At 56.9% G+C, this 15,601-nt stretch overlaps 2 protein-coding genes across 2 annotated transcripts in view; one reads left to right on the top strand and one right to left on the bottom strand.

Moving 5' to 3' along the window:
* Positions 1 to 201: 201 nt before the first annotated feature.
* Positions 202 to 3,617, top strand: LOC309583109 (SLAM family member 7-like; the record flags this gene model as incomplete). Its single annotated transcript, XM_082298635.1, has 8 exons — positions 202 to 232; positions 318 to 587; positions 835 to 861; positions 1,498 to 1,596; positions 1,735 to 1,779; positions 2,398 to 2,450; positions 2,925 to 3,011; positions 3,169 to 3,617. The coding sequence occupies 8 exons, from the start codon at positions 202 to 204 to the stop codon at positions 3,220 to 3,222; spliced, it is 666 nt and encodes a 221-aa protein (XP_082154761.1). The 3' UTR covers positions 3,223 to 3,617.
* Positions 3,618 to 15,110: 11,493 nt separating this feature from the next.
* Positions 15,111 to 15,601, bottom strand: part of VANGL2 (VANGL planar cell polarity protein 2) — a gene marked incomplete at both ends in the record, with an annotated part of 5,780 nt that continues 5,289 nt past the window's right edge. The window contains one exon of the mRNA XM_082298844.1: positions 15,111 to 15,371. Within this exon, the coding sequence (XP_082154970.1) occupies positions 15,111 to 15,371 (261 nt within the window). The remainder of the gene's footprint in view (positions 15,372 to 15,601) is intronic.

Below are 15,601 nucleotides of genomic sequence, written 5' to 3'. Positions count from 1 at the left end.
ACATCCAACCCCCGGCTGGAAGTGCGGTGTTCTGGACCTTTGGGAATGATCCCATAGCGACTGTGTCACTCAAGGATCCCCCTGAGGTCCTGTTTTCAGAAAAAAAATACAAAAAGCGCTTCACTTTCCCCGAGAACGGCCGCGCACTCAGCATCTCCCAGCTGAGCTTGGAGGACGCCGGGATCTACTCGGCAAAGATCGATGGGCAAACATCCACGTTCACCCTACGCGTGTACGGTAGGTGCTTCTAGCGCTGCTTTTGGGGTTTGTTCTGCTCAAAGGGGTTTCCTGACACTCTCGTCTGCCCCTGTCCCCAGGGGTGCTGGCAGAGCCCACGGTGACCTGCGAGGACCGGAACTGCTCGGCCGGGAGCTGCCGCTTCTTCCTGCGCTGCTCCGTGCCCGGCACCGGCCTCGGGAACATCTCCTACCTCTGGAGCAAGGGGGAGCAGCCGTGGGATGAGGGGCCCACGGTGCTGGTGGTGAATGAATCATCCTGGAACGAGCCGGAGTCACTCACGTGCAGGGCACGGAACCCCGTCAGCAGCCGGAACGTCACCGTGGTGGCACCTGGTGGCCTCTGCAAAGGTGAGAGCCGTGGGAAGGTTTGGGATTGGGATTGGATTGGGATTGGGATTGGATTGGGATTGGGATTGGGATTGGGATTGGGATTGGGATTGGGATTGGGATGGGATTGGGATTGGATTGGGATGGGATTGGGATTGGATTGGGATGGGCTGATCCCACTCTCCGGGGCTCCAGCTTTTCCCCGGAGCGGTGGCTCGGGATGCAGAGGGAAGCGCTGACCTCTCTCCCTGTTCTCTCCCCTCGCCAGAAAACGCCACGCACCCTCCCGGCCCCGGTGAGCTGCCACCCCCTGTCCATGTCCAGCCGCGCTCCCGAGCGTCCCCAGGCGTCCCCGTGTGCCCGGGGCAGCTTTTCCATGTGTGGCCGGGGAGGGGGATTGGGGAGCCTGAGCCCAGCACCCTCCAGCTCCTCCCAAAACCCTTTCCAGGGAATGTTGGGGCTCTCCGGGCAGTGCCCTCAGCACCCCCGGGCTGGCTCTGTCCCCTGGGGGATTTCGGGAGGGCAGGAGTCCCCCCCAGAGTTTGGGATGGGAGCACTGAGTCCATCCGTGTTCATGGAATCCCGTCGATCCGCAGAAATATCCCACCCATCCCAAATCTCCCCAAGAGACCTGGGTGCTCCTGTCCTGGCAGGACTGGGAGATCTCCAGAGGTTCCTTCCAACCCAGCCATTCTGGGATTCTGGGATCTTGGGATTCAGGGATTTTGGAATTCTGGCATCTTGGGATTCTGGCATCTTGGGATTTTGGGATTCTCCCACCGCTGCTTCCGCAAAGCCGCTCGTCCTCGTCCAAGGTCTTCCGGAATGAGGGATCCAGGGAGGGATTTGGGGCCAGGTTCCGTCTGCCTCGAAGCCAGGAAGAACCAGATTTATTTGGGGATGTTACCACTGGATCTTCTTCCCTTTCCAGATGCCCAGTCTGGCGCCCAGACCGGGATTGGGGTCGGAGCCAGCCTTGGAATCGTGTTTTTATCAGTTGTCCTCTTTGTGCTCCTCTGTAAATTCAACGGTGAGTTCATTCCCGCATGGAAAACCATCCCTGGAGCCCTGGGGAGCAGGAGGTGGGACCTGGGAGGGGGGCACTGATTTGGGGCGGATTTGGGGTGGATTTGGGGCTGCTACTGACTCGGTGTCACTTCTCCCCCAGGCTGGAGGAAATCCCATCTCTCCAAGGAGAAGAAGATGAACACAGGTGGGATTTTGGGGCAGTTCTCTGCCATTCCCTCACTGCTGAAATGTCCCCGAGGTGGTTTTTATCCATATTTTGTTGTTTCCGTGAGCTGGAACAAATCTCCCGTCTCCTGTTTTGCCCCTGGATGTGTCTGGGTGGGATTTTGGGGCTGGCTCAGCGCAGGCTCCTCACAGACGAGAATTTGGGTCCGAGTTTTCCGGAGGCAGCTGTGGGCAAACCCGCCTGGCACAGCGCTTCCAATGGGAAATTTGGACGCAAAAATGGGATTTTAAAGGGTTTAAATCCCCTTTCCCCCCCGCCTCTGTTCCACGAGCAATGAGGGCTTCACATGAAGGAGAAACAAACGGATTTTGTCCTGGGATTTGGGATTTAAACCAAAAAAACGCGGATTTTCCCTGTCCTTGGTGCTGGAAGCGCATCCCAATCCTACAGCGACCAGGGAGGGTGGGATGAGGAGCAATTCCCAAATCCAACAGCTCCGAGGGCCTTTGGGGTCAAGGTTTCACCTGAGCTTGCACTCCCGAGGTCGGGATTCCGCCCATGCCCTGGCCAGGAGCATCCAGGGGGATTCCCTGCATCCCAAACTCCCCAAATTCCTGATTTTTCCCCCCATTTCAGTGAACACAGTCGATGACGCCACCATGTACGCCGAGGTGGGCCCTTCCCAGCAGGTGAGCCTGGGCATCCCCGTCCCCTCTGCAGTCCCTGCGGGGCTGGGGACACCCTGGGGACACCCTGGGGACACCCTGGGGACAGCCCGGGGACACGGTGGGCGCAGCTGGACAATCCCTGGCTGGGCCAGCTGGTTCCTTTTGGGAATTCCAAGGGGGATGTGCCACAGCTGGGGTGGCCCAAGGGCACCTGAACTTCCTGGGGTGTCCCCAAAACTCTGTGTCCACCCCCAAAAACTTGGCTGCCCTTCCAAAGGGAGGGATCAGAGGATGATGGGATTTTTGGGGGGTTGGGAGGGACCTTAAAATCATCCCATTCCATGGGCAGGGACAATTCCCACTATCCCGGGATGCGCCAACCCGGCCTTGGGATGGGGCAACGCTTCCAGAGGGGGATCTTTGAGGGGTCTCGGGATTTGGGATCTCTTTTCCAACACCAAGCCCTAAAACGCTGCTAAAACCCTTTTCCCCCAGCGTATCCCGAATGGAACTAAAGCCAAACCAACGGAGGCCCCGGAATCCTCCACAACCATTTATTCCCTGGTCAAGCGTCCGGGTCAGGTGAGCTGGGAGAGCCCAGGGTGGGAGATGGAACCCCTGGAGCTGGGGACAGGGACAGAGGGGTCCAGAGCCTTCCCACAGATCCAGGGATCCCTCTCCGAGGGTGGGATCAGCCCTCACGATCTCAAACCGAGCCTGTGTCCGTTTGTCGTCGCAGGCGGGCGATGGGAAGGAGGAAAATGCCACAGCGAGCCTCCTGGAGCCGGTCTAGAAGGACCTGGAGCTGGTTTTAAGGGTCTGGAGCTGGTTTTAAGGGTCTGGAGCTGGTTTTAAGGGACTCCACTCCTTGGTCACACAGATGGATCCCACAACGTGACTCTGGAAAGGCTCCGGCATCCACGATCCCGCTTCGGACATGGATCTCATGGATCTCATCCTCCCAGGGATCTCCCTTTTCCCTCCTCATCGCTGCTGCCTCGGATCTCCCCTGGGCAGCCTCAGTTCGCGATTTCAGGGAGCATTTGGAGCCCTTTGGGATCTTTCCCCTCGATTTTGGCCACTCCATGGGGTTCGGGCTCCTTTTCCCACCCTCTCCCACCGGGATCCCGGACCAGAGCTCCGCAAACGCCGCAAGGATTCGGGGCCGAGCCTCGGGATGGCCGGACGGGCTGGAGGAGCCTCTTAAAAGGGTTTTTTCATGGAATCCCAGAATTCCTGACATTGTAAAATCCCTCCAGGACCATCCATTCCAGCCTGGGACCAGTCCTGGCCACTCAGAGCAAGGTCTAGCGGTTCCTTGGACACCTCCAGGGATGGCGCCTCCAAACCGGCCCCTTTTTAATATGGAAAACCCATTTTTTCAAGGAATTCTCGCAGGATTTTTTTTTTAGAAACGATTTTTTTTCCCCCCTGTTCTGCTTCGTTTTGAAAGTTGGACCTCAGCTTCTTGCTTATCTTACGGAAAACGAAAATAACGCCAGGCAGCTGAAGCAAGAACCACAAAGCCCTCCCCCATCTCACCACAGAGTTGTGGTTTCAGCACCTGCTCCCTTCCCCCACTGCCAGAACCTTCCAAAATTTGCTGCACCTGCCCCCAGAAAAGCTCAGCCCCACCAATCCCTGCAGGGCTGGGATCCGGGATCGGGGATTCGGGATCGGGGATCTGGCCCTGCTTTGAGGGAAAACGGGACACGACCTCGAAGTGTTTGGATGTGGGGTTTTGATGTGGAGTGAGGGATTTGTGCCGCGCTGCTGGGGCTGGGTGGATTCCCAGCAGGAATCTGGTGATCACAGAGGGAATCCCAGCAGGAATCCCGGCAGGAATCCCGGCAGGAATCTCCGGGAGTGGTGCCGGGATGCAGAATTCCTTTGGGATTTGGGGACAGCGACCTGAGCGTGGGACATGGGGCCTTTCCCTGCTCCCCAAATCCACCCGGAACCGGCGCCTGAGCCCCAAAACCACGAACTGGCCTCGATTTTCAGATGCCTCTGGACACGGCCGCTCCTGGGAATTCTCTTCCCGGCCGTGCCTCTTCCCGCTGCTCTTTGTCCGTGCCTCGGTGAATTATTCACGGTGAAACCGGAGCTGCCTTTGAAGTGCCTTGCTGCGGGAACCTCTGGAATACAAATTCCAGGCGCATCCCGGCTCCCTTCCTGCCTGCAAATCACTTTCTTGGGATGAAAACAGGCTTGTTACGGAATAATTCCTGTTGTCTCGGTGTTTTTGGATACCTCGGATCAAATAAAAGATATTCTGGTTTTGTAGAGGAGGGATTTGCTCACGTGACTCCAAATCCGTCCTTGGAAATCCTTGTCTTGGATTGGGATTTAAACAACTCCAGGGGTTGTCCCGAAGGGATTTGGGGCAGTGCTGGAGCTTCCCCCGCTCCTTGGATTGGGGTTGGGACAGCTCTGGTGGCTCCGGGGATTGTCCTGAGGGGATTTGGGGCAGTGCTGGAGCTTCCCCCGCTCCTTGGATTGGGTTTGGGACAGCTCTGGTGGCTCCAGGGATTGTCCTGAGGGGATTTGGGGCAGTGCTGGAGCTTCCCCCGCTCCTTGGATTGGGGTTGGGACAGCTCTGGTGGCTCCGGGGATTGTCCTGAGGGGATTTGGGGCAGTGCTGGAGCTTCCCCCGCTCCTTGGATTGGGGTTGGGACAGCTCTGGTGGCTCCGGGGATTGTCCTGAGGGGATTTGGGGCAGTGCTGGAGCTTCCCCCGCTCCTTGGATTGGGGTTGGGACAGCTCTGGTGGCTCCAGGGATTGTCCTGAGGGGATTTGGGGCAGTGCTGGAGCTTCCCCCGCTCCTTGGATTGGGTTTGGGACAGCTCTGGTGGCTCCGGGGATTGTCCTGAGGGGATTTGGGGCAGTGCTGGAGCTTCCCCTGCTCCTTGGATTGGGTTTGGGACAGCTCTGGTGGCTCCGGGGATTGTCCTGAGGGGATTTGGGGCAGTGCTGAAGCTTCCCCCGCTCCTTGGATTGGGTTTGGGACAGCTCTGGTGGCTCCGGGGATTGTCCTGAGGGGATTTGGGGCAGTGCTGAAGTTGCCCCGCTCCTTGGATTGGGGTTGGGACAGCTCTGGTGGCTCCGGGGATTGTCCTGAGGGGATTTGGGGCAGTGCTGGAGCTTCCCCCGCTCCTTGGATTGGGTTTGGGACAGCTCTGGTGGCTCCAGGGATTGTCCTGAGGGGATTTGGGGCAGTGCTGGAGCTTCCCCCGCTCCTTGGATTGGGTTTGGGACAGCTCTGGTGGCTCCGGGGATTGTCCTGAGGGGATTTGGGGCAGTGCTGAAGTTGCCCCGCTCCTTGCCCACACCTCCAACCCTTTCCCCGCCCCTTCCCACGGAGCAACGACTCCCTGAGGTGCAAAAATCACTCTATGGGGTGGGGAAATGACTCCGTGGGATGGAGAAATGACTCCAGGGGTGGAGAAATGACTCCAGGGGATGATTTTTATCCGCTCCTCACCAATTTCAGCACCTTTGGGCCCCAACTGAAGCTTCCTGTGAGTAAAAAGGGGAAGGAGGACGTTTCGGGGGGGGGGCCGGGAGGGGGATGGGCACAGCAGGATGGGGCCGAGCGGCTTTCGGGGGCTCTGCCTCGCCCTGCTCTGCTCTGGGGCCGGTGAGTGGGGCCGGGGGAGCCTCGGGGAGTGGGGCTGGAGCGAGGAGGAGGAGGAGGAGGAAGAGGCTGAAGGCAGCGGGGGCAGCTCAGGGAGGTCCCTTGAGGGAGTTCCCTGGGGGTTAAGCTCAGGTTTGGGTTGAGCCCGGCTTTGTTGAGCCTTGTTTGTGTTCCCAGGAGGGTTTTGGGGTCTTCCGAGCTGTGCCAGCACCCCAAATCCATCCCAATGCGGATCAGGAGGGGCTTTCGAACCGTTTTTGGGGGTTCCGTTGGTTTTAATCTCGGTGTGATCTTGGCATGGCCACGAATGGGACTTGGAGGATCCTGGTGGCTCCTTCCACCTCACATCCCACGGCTCCATGCCCCAAATCGGGATCTTTTGGGGGATTTTAGAATTCCCTGCTTGGCTCTGCTTGAGTTCAGCCCCCTCGGAGAGCTGTGGGACATCCTGAGCTGGAAAAACCCACCCGGATCATCCAATCCCACCCCAAACCCTGCGCAGGACATCCCAAAATCCCAATAAACCCTCCCGGAGTTTTTGGGGCAGGGACCATCCCCTGTTCGGTGCCCCACAACCCTCTGGGGGATGAATTTTCGGGATCTCCATCCCAAATCCCTCCTGGAACAGCTCCAGCCATTCCTGGATCCTGAGCCCCTTGGAATTCCCAGGATTTCCCCTCACTCTCCTCTCCTCTGAAATTTCCTTTTGGGACCCCTCCTGACCCTTCCCCCTCTGCTGATGTCCCCAAACTCTGTCCCACGTCCCCTGAGGGGACACGGGGCTCCATGTTCCCATTCCTGATCCCTGATTTCGGGGGAGAACGGACAAATCCCATTCCCAGCTCTCGGCTTCCAAGAAGAGGAGCCGGGCAATGGCAGCGTCACCCCTCCCGAGGAGGCCCCGGGGCCACCAGGACACTCCACCACAGCCACCGGGCACGCGGGGACAACGGTGACGACGTGGCCGAGGGCCACCACGAGCCCTCCTTGGAGCGGGGACCTCGCGGTGACACCGGCGGGGAACCAAACCCGTGAGTTCCACGGGAGGGATGTGTCACCCTCACGGGGGACCTGTCACCCTCACGGGGGATTTGTCACCACCCTTGGGGGCCTGTCACCCTCACGGGGGATTTGTCACCACCCTTGGGGACCTGTCACCCTCACGGGGGACCTGTCACCCTCACGGGGGATTTGTCACCACCTTTGGGGGCCTGTCACCCTCACGGGGGATGTGTCACCATCCCAAGGAGGTGCCACCATCCTGGAGGGCCTGCCACCATCCCTAGAGGACCTGTCACCACTCTGGGGGACCTGTCACCCTCCTGGGGGATGTTCCACCACCTTTGGGGACCCGTCACCCTCACGGGGGATTTGCCACCATCCCAAGGAGGTGACACCATCCTGGAGGGCCTGCCACCACTCTGGGGGATTTGTCAGCACCCTGGTGGACCCGTCACCCTCACAGGGGATTTGTCACCCTCATGCGGGATGTGCCACCATTCTGGGGGATTTGCCACCATCCCAAGGAGGTGCCACCATCCTGGGGGACCTGCCACCATCCCTAGAGGACCTGTCACCCTCCTGGGGGATGTTCCACCACCCTTGGGGACCTGTCACCCTCACGGGGGATTTGCCACCATCCCAAGGAGGTGCCACCATCCTGGGGGACCTGCCACCATCCCTAGAGGACCTGTCACCCTCCTGGGGGATGTTCCACCACCCTTGGGGACCTGTCACCCTCACGGGGAATGTGCCACCCCCCTGGGTGACATGCCACCACTCTGGGGGACATGTCACCCTCTCAGGGATGTGCCACCACTCTGGGGGATTTGTCACCCTCTCAGAAGATCTGCCACCATCCCTAGGGGACCTGCCACCCTCCTGGGGGATGTTCCACCACCCTTGGGGACCTGTCACCCTCACGGGGGATTTGTCACCACCCTTGGGGGCCTGTCACCCTCACAGGGGAGGTTCCACCACCCTTGGGGACCTGTCACCCTCACAGGGAATGTGCCACCCCCCTGGGTGACATGCCACCACTCTGGGGGACCTGTCACCCTCTCAGGGATGTTCCACCACCCTTGGGGACCTGTCACCCTCCTGGGGGACCTACTGGGGGATGTGCCACCACTCTGGGCGATTTGTCACCCTCTTGGGGGACCTGCCACCACCCTTGGGGACCTGCCACCCTCCTGGGGGACCTGTCACCTTCACAGGGGATGTTCCACCACCCTTGGGGACCTGCCACCCTCCCAGAACATCCTGACCCCCCCCTTTCCCTGTGCCCGTCCCCGCCCGGCCACCTCTGTCCCCACTTTTCCCACAGGCACCTCCTCGGGTGTCCCAGTCCGCTACTGGGCCCCCGTGCTCTTCGTGCTGCTGGCCCTGCTCGTGCTCTTTGTCACCTACCAGAGGACCAAGGGCAAAGGTCAGAGCACCCTCCCCGGCACCCCAAAACCTCCAGAAGTGCCCCCAAAATGCCCCCCAAAATGTCACTTTTTGGGGTGCGGCACCATCAGGGGGATCCTGATCCCCAAAAAAGCCCCCTTTTGGTCACAGCTCAGGCCCCAGGGGGTTCTCCTCCCTCAGATCTGGTTCTGAAATTCCCGAATTCATCCCGAATTTCCCTTCCGAGCTCAAATTCGCCACTTTTGGGGTCGCCACTGCCCCTTGCTCAGCTCTGGCCCTAAAATTCCTGAAATTCATCCCGAATTTCCCTTCCGAGCTCAAATTCGCCACTTTTGGGGTCGCCACTGCCCCTTGCTCAGCTCTGGCCCTAAAATTCCTGAAATTCATCCCGAATTTCCCTTCCGAGCTCAAATTCGCCACTTTTGGGGTCGCCACTGCCCCTTGCTCAGCTCTGGCCCTAAAATTTCTGAAATTCATCCCGAATTTCCCTTCCGAGCTCAATTTTGCCACTTTTGGGGTCGCCACTGACCCTTGCTCAGCTCTGGCCCTAAAATTCCTGAAATTCATCCCGAATTTCCCTTCCGAGCTCAATTTTGCCACTTTTGGGGTCGTCACTGCCCCTTGCTCAGCTCTGGCCCTAAAATTCCTGAAATTCATCCCAAATTTCCCATCTGAGCTCAAATTTGTCTCTTCTGGCATCACCTCTGCCCTTTCCCTCTCTAATTTCCACAAATTTTGGGGTTTTGGGGTTTTTTCCCTACTTCGAACCCAAACTGGGGCTCGGCAGCTCCATTTTGGGTTTTCCCGAAGGGGATTTGGGGTGGAAAATCCAGGTTTTGGGTGTGTCCTGATCACAGGGATCCAGGACCGGGCCATGAGCGGCAGCGACTCCTCAGGTGAGCCCTGTGGGGTTGGGGTTGTACTGGGGCAACTGGTTTTACTGGGAATGCTGGTTTTACTGGGAATGCTGGTTTTACTGGGATATTTTGTTTTATTATTATTTTTTTTTTTAAATTGAGATATTTTGATTTCACTGGGATGATTTTTTTATTGGGATATTGTATTTTCTTGGGGTGTTTTCTTTTTGCCGGGGCAATTTATCGCGCTGGGATATTGTACCGGGATATTCAATTTTATTGGGATATTCATTTTTATTGGGATATTCGATTTTATTGGGATATTCAGTTTTATCGGGATATTCAATTTTATCGGGATATTAATTTTTATCGGGATATTCATTTTTATTGGGATATTTTATTTTATCGGGATATTCAATTTTATCGGGATATTCATTTTTATCGGGATATTAATTTTTATTGGGATATTTAATTTTATTGGGATATTTTATTTTATTGGGATATTCAATTTTATCGGGATATTCATTTTTATCGGGATATTCATTTTTATTGGGATATTTTTATTTTATCGGGATATTTTCTCCTAATGGGGTGTGGACGAAGGGATCGAGGCCACCCCCTGAAGGATTGGGGACATCCAGAGGTGGCATTAAGGTCCTTCCATCCCAAACTTTTCCAGGATTCCCTGGGCTGGATTAGTTGGGATTTTAGGGATAAATTCAGCATCCTGGCCCCGGTCATTCCATGGATTCCCCATCCCTGGAAGTGCCCAATTCCAGGTTGGAGCCACCTGGGATAGTGGGAATGTCCCTTCCCATGGGATTGGGGTGATCCTAAAGCTCCTCCCATCCCAAACCATTCCATGATCCCAAAATCCCGTGAATTCCCTGCTCTCAGCGCCCTCATCCCAACCCTTCCTGCACAGATTTGGGAGCCCTGGTCCAGCCCCCTGTCCAGGACCCCATCCCAAAAATCCCGGCCCTACAGGTGAGCCTGGGATGGGAAAACTCTCCTGGGAATTGGGAAGGGTCTGAGCTGGGCCTGGGAGAGCTCAAAGCTGGGTCTAGGAGGGTCAAAGCTGGGTCTGGAAGGGTCAAAGCCGGGTCTGGAAGGGTCAAAGCCGGGTCTAGGAGGGTCAAAGCTGGGTCTGGAAGGGTCAAAGCTGGGTCTAGGAGGGTCAAAGCTGGGTCTAGGAGGGTCAAAGCTGGGTCTGGAAGGGTCAAAGCTGGGTCTAGGAGGGTCAAAGCTGGGTCTGGAAGGGTCAAAGCTGGGTCTAGGAGGGTCAAAGCTGGGTCTGGAAGGGTCAAAGCTGGGTCTGGGAGGGTCAAAGCTGGGTCTAGGAGGGTCAAAGCTGGGTCTGGAAGGGTCAAAGCTGGGTCTAGGAGGGTCAAAGCTGGGTCTAGGAGGGTCAAAGCTGGGTCTAGGAGGGTCAAAGCTGGGTCTGGAAGGGTCAAAGCTGGGTCTGGAAGGGTCAAAGCTGGGTCTAGGAGGGTCAAAGCTGGGTCTGGAAGGGTCAAAGCCGGGTCTAGGAGGGTCAAAGCTGGGTCTAGGAGGGTCAAAGCTGGGTCTGGAAGGGTCAAAGCTGGGTCTAGGAGGGTCAAAGCTGGGTCTGGAAGGGTCAAAGCCGGGTCTGGAAGGGTCAAAGCTGGGTCTAGGAGGGTCAAAGCTGGGTCTGGAAGGGTCAAAGCTGGGTCTGGAAGGGTCAAAGCTGGGTCTAGGAGGGTCAAAGCTGGGTCTAGGAGGGTCAAAGCTGGGTCTGGAAGGGTCAAAGCCGGGTCTGGAAGGGTCAAAGCTGGGTCTAGGAGGGTCAAAGCTGGGTCTAGGAGGGTCTAAGCTGGGTCTAGGAGGGTCAAAGCTGGGTCTAGGAGGGTCAAAGCTGGGTCTGGAAGGGTCAAAGCTGGGTCTGGAAGGGTCAAAGCTGGGTCTAGGAGGGTCAAAGCTGGGTCTGGAAGGGTCAAAGCCGGGTCTAGGAGGGTCAAAGCTGGGTCTGGAAGGGTCAAAGCTGGGTCTAGGAGGGTCAAAGCCGGGTCTGGAAGGGTCAAAGCTGGGTCTGGAAGGGTCAAAGCTGGGTCTAGGAGGGTCAAAGCTGGGTCTGGAAGGGTCAAAGCTGGGTCTAGGAGGGTCAAAGCTGGGTCTAGGAGGGTCAAAGCTGGGTCTGGAAGGGTCAAAGCTGGGTCTAGGAGGGTCAAAGCTGGGTCTAGGAGGGTCAAAGCTGGGTCTGGAAGGGTCAAAGCTGGGTCTGGAAGGGTCAAAGCTGGGTCTAGGAGGGTCAAAGCTGGGTCTGGAAGGGTCAAAGCTGGGTCTGGAAGGGTCAAAGCCGGGTCTGGAAGGGTCAAAGCTGGGTCTGGAAGGGTCAAAGCCGGGTCTAGGAGGGTCAAAGCTGGGTCTGGAAGGGTCAAAGCTGGGTCTAGGAGGGTCAAAGCTGGGTCTAGGAGGGTCAAAGCTGGGTCTAGGAGGGTCAAAGCTGGGTCTGGAAGGGTCAAAGCTGGGTCTAGGAGGGTCAAAGCTGGGTCTAGGAGGGTCAAAGCTGGGTCTGGAAGGGTCAAAGCTGGGTCTAGGAGGGTCAAAGCCGGGTCTAGGAGGGTCAAAGCTGGGTCTGGAAGGGTCAAAGCTGGGTCTAGGAGGGTCAAAGCTGGGTCTAGGAGGGTCAAAGCTGGGTCTGGAAGGGTCAAAGCCGGGTCTAGGAGGGTCAAAGCTGGGTCTGGAAGGGTCAAAGCTGGGTCTAGGAGGGTCAAAGCCGGGTCTGGAAGGGTCAAAGCTGGGTCTGGAAGGGTCAAAGCTGGGTCTAGGAGGGTCAAAGCTGGGTCTGGAAGGGTCAAAGCTGGGTCTAGGAGGGTCAAAGCTGGGTCTAGGAGGGTCAAAGCTGGGTCTGGAAGGGTCAAAGCTGGGTCTGGAAGGGTCAAAGCCGGGTCTAGGAGGGTCAAAGCCGGGTCTAGGAGGGTCAAAGCTGGGTCTGGAAGGGTCAAAGCCGGGTCTCAACCCCAGACCAATGCCGTGCCTCAGTTTCCCCTCCAATCCCACCCCGAGGACGCTCCATGGAATTCCTGCCTCTTTTCCAGAGGGAAAGGAACGATCCCGAGACCCCCCCAGGCCTGGACCAATCCGAGACCACCTTCAGCCAGCCAGAGACATCCCAAGCGCCGGGAGTGCCAGAAGAAAGGGAATTCCTGGGATAAAGGGGCAATTCCTGGGATAAAGGGACAATTCCTGGGACAAAGGGGCAATTCCTGGGATAAAGGGACAATTCCAGCCCCTCCCAACTCCCGCTTTTCCTCCTCCCCAGCTGGACTCGCTCCCGGGTGACTCCTGAGGGCCCCCAGGGGTGGCCCAGTGGCTTCCAGGCCACCCCGAGGTCCCGCCGGTGTCCCCTGTGCGAGGACAGGGCGGGAACAACACAATAAAGGGGGATTTTATCCCAAAAAACCCTTGGAATTTCTCTGCCGGGACACGCAGCCGCCTCTGTCATTTTTTCCCCCCGTGTTTTGGGGCAGTTCTGGGGGATTTGAGGTGCGGGGGAAGGTTTGGGGGTTCGTGGATGGGAAAAAACCCCTAAAAGGATGGAATAACCCAGCCCCCACCCCAAAAAAACCCCCAGGACTCCTCAGGTGATCGAGGGGCTCAGAGCAGAATTTTTTTTGGGGCAACCCTAAAAACCAGGACAGGGCCTGAGGGGTCGGGGCTGGTGTGGGATGAGCACAGGAGGAGTTGGGCATCCACCCCAAATCCTCGGCCCCAAAATTCCCGAGTTTTTGGCCCCACAGATCCCAAAAGTTTGGTTCTGTAGATCCCTAAACTTTAGTGGCAAAGCCCCCAAATCCTTGGCCTTATAAACCCCATACCTCGAACCCAGGGACCCCAAATCCTTGGCTCCACAAACCCCAAATTCTGCCCTGTAAATTCCAAATGCTGTTGGCCCCACAGACCCCACACCTTGGCCCCACAGACCCCAAAATCCGCCCCCAAAATTCCCAAATCCTTGGCTCCACAGACCCCAAACTCTTTACCCCATAAATCCCAAATCCTTGGCCCCACAGCCCCCAAACTCTCAGCCCTCACAGCCCCCAAGCCAAAAGGAATTAAAATTTAAAAAAAAAAGCCAAAACGGGTTCATTTTATTTAAAAAAAAAAAAAAAAATTGTACAATTGTAGTTCCTCTATGAAAAAAAACCCAAAAACAAAACCAAAAAACAACCGAACACCAACGGAAAAATTCCTACCACTGCCGGAACGCTCCGATCCACTGCAAAAAACCGGGAAAATCCAAGCTTTTTCTTTTTTTTATATATATTAAAAACCATTAATTTGACATTTTACAACTTTCTACATGCATGCACAAAGGTCTCAGCTCGGCGGGAAAACAAAATCCAAACCCAAGCCCAAAAACAGAACCAAAAAAAAAGGGATTTTTTTATCTCCCGGAATTCCCGGATGGAAAATCTCCCCCAGCCCAGGCAGATCCAGCCGCTTTTTTTTTTCAGGAAAATGCCCCAAAATGGGCTCCCAGCGGCAGCAGCGCTGACAGAGCCGAAGGATCGGGGGGTGAAATCCGGATCCTTCGGCCCCAAAAGGCTGGAAAATGATGGGAGCAGCAGGAGGGGGCTGAAATTCCCCCCCAAAAAAAGTTCCCCCCAAAAACATTCCCCAAAAATCGGGGATTTCCTGGAATTGGGATGGGGATGGATCCGCCCATTTTGCTACTGGTGCTTACTGGGGAAGCCTCCCCCGGCTCCAAACTCCCCTCTTTTAGTGCTTAGGACAAAACCAACCCCAAAATCCGACCCCAAAACGCCTCCCTGGAATGAAATCCGGCACTTCCGACCCCTCGAGGCTGGAGGTGGAATCTGGAGCGGGGAAAAAGAAAAAAAGGGGAAAAAAATTCCAAATCGATCCGTGAGGTATTAACAAAAAAATCAGGAGAAGGCAAACCCAGCTCCTTTTGCATCCTGGTGGGAATTCGGTGGGGTCGCCACGGGGCCACCTCACCAAGGGACGCTCCTTAAGGACCTCGCTGACCTCTTCCAGGAGTTCCTCAGGGTTCCGGATCCGGGATCGCTCCAACGGCACCGGGAAGCCCCCACGGAGATGTCGCTGGGATTGGGGACGTGGATCCCCTGAGGAGCTGCAAATCCCACCTTAAAAAACCCCAATCCAACCTTCAGCTCCTCCAAAAAACCAGATTTCCACTCGTTTTCCCTAAAAACCCATCGGCAGAGGAGGAGGCTCCCGAAACCTGGGATACACCACGGAGCTTTTCCATAGCAGCCGTGGATCCTGGAGGTGATTCCAAAATCCTTCCCCTCTCCCACCCCCCAGAAAAAAATTCCCTTGGGATGAAATCCCAGCCCTGGGGCTGGGCAGTGGTTTAAGGCCAGAGCCAGGACAGTTGTCCAGGAGAAAATGGACAGGAGCAGAAGGTCCGTGGGACCTGGAGCTGCTCCGAGACGCTGGTGAAGAAGGAAGTTGGGAATTCTTGGAATTAGCCCTTGAGTTACGGCACCGCCGCCGCCGTGCCGGGGAGACGCTCCGAAGGATCCGGATTTCGGGAAGAAGAAGGAGGAGGAGGAGGAGGAGGAGGAGGAGGAGGAGGAGGAGGAAAAGGGGCTCAGCCACCTCAAAATGGGCGAGTGGGCGCAATCCCAGGAAGGCACCGGAGCCGGGAGCGGCTTCCCGGTTTTTCCGCGGCCTCGCGGGGCCGGAGGGATCCAGAGGAGCCAAATTCGGAGATTCGGAGCGGGAGGGATTCGGGAAAAGTCCCATCCCGGCCAATCCCTGTGCGGGTCACACCGAGGTCTCTGACTGCAGCCTCATGATGAACTTGTGCGACTTGGGGTCCACGAATTCCTCGGAGAGCTTGAAGAACGGGATCTTCTTGGTGGACACCACCAGGCTGAAGTCTTGGCGCTTGAGCACGAAGACCACGCCGTCCTTGAGGCCGTTGGTCACCGGCTCCTCGCTGACCAGTGTCCACTGCTTGGCCAGCCAGCGGTCCTTGTGGTACTGGATGGTGGGGCCAGCTGTCAGGTACCGCTCCAGGAAGGCCTTGGGAGAGGGAAAGGACACGGGAATGTCACCTCCGGATGGCTCAGCCCAGGCTTTTTTTGGAGCCTGAAGGTGGAAAAAAACGGCTCCGTGGTGCTGCTCTGGGGATTTTTGCGGCTGGATCCTGGGATTGTTGGGGGTGGGAAAGAGCTCCAAGGTCATTGAGTCTGAGGTGGGATCAACCCCACCCTGGTCACCTGCTCCAACATCCAGGGATTCCTCGGACACCT

This window comes from Coloeus monedula (genome assembly GCF_965178545.1).
Source record: "Coloeus monedula genome assembly, chromosome: 29".
NCBI classification, from domain to species: domain Eukaryota; kingdom Metazoa; phylum Chordata; class Aves; order Passeriformes; family Corvidae; genus Coloeus; species Coloeus monedula.
This window is presented reverse-complemented; position numbering and strand designations above follow the sequence as displayed.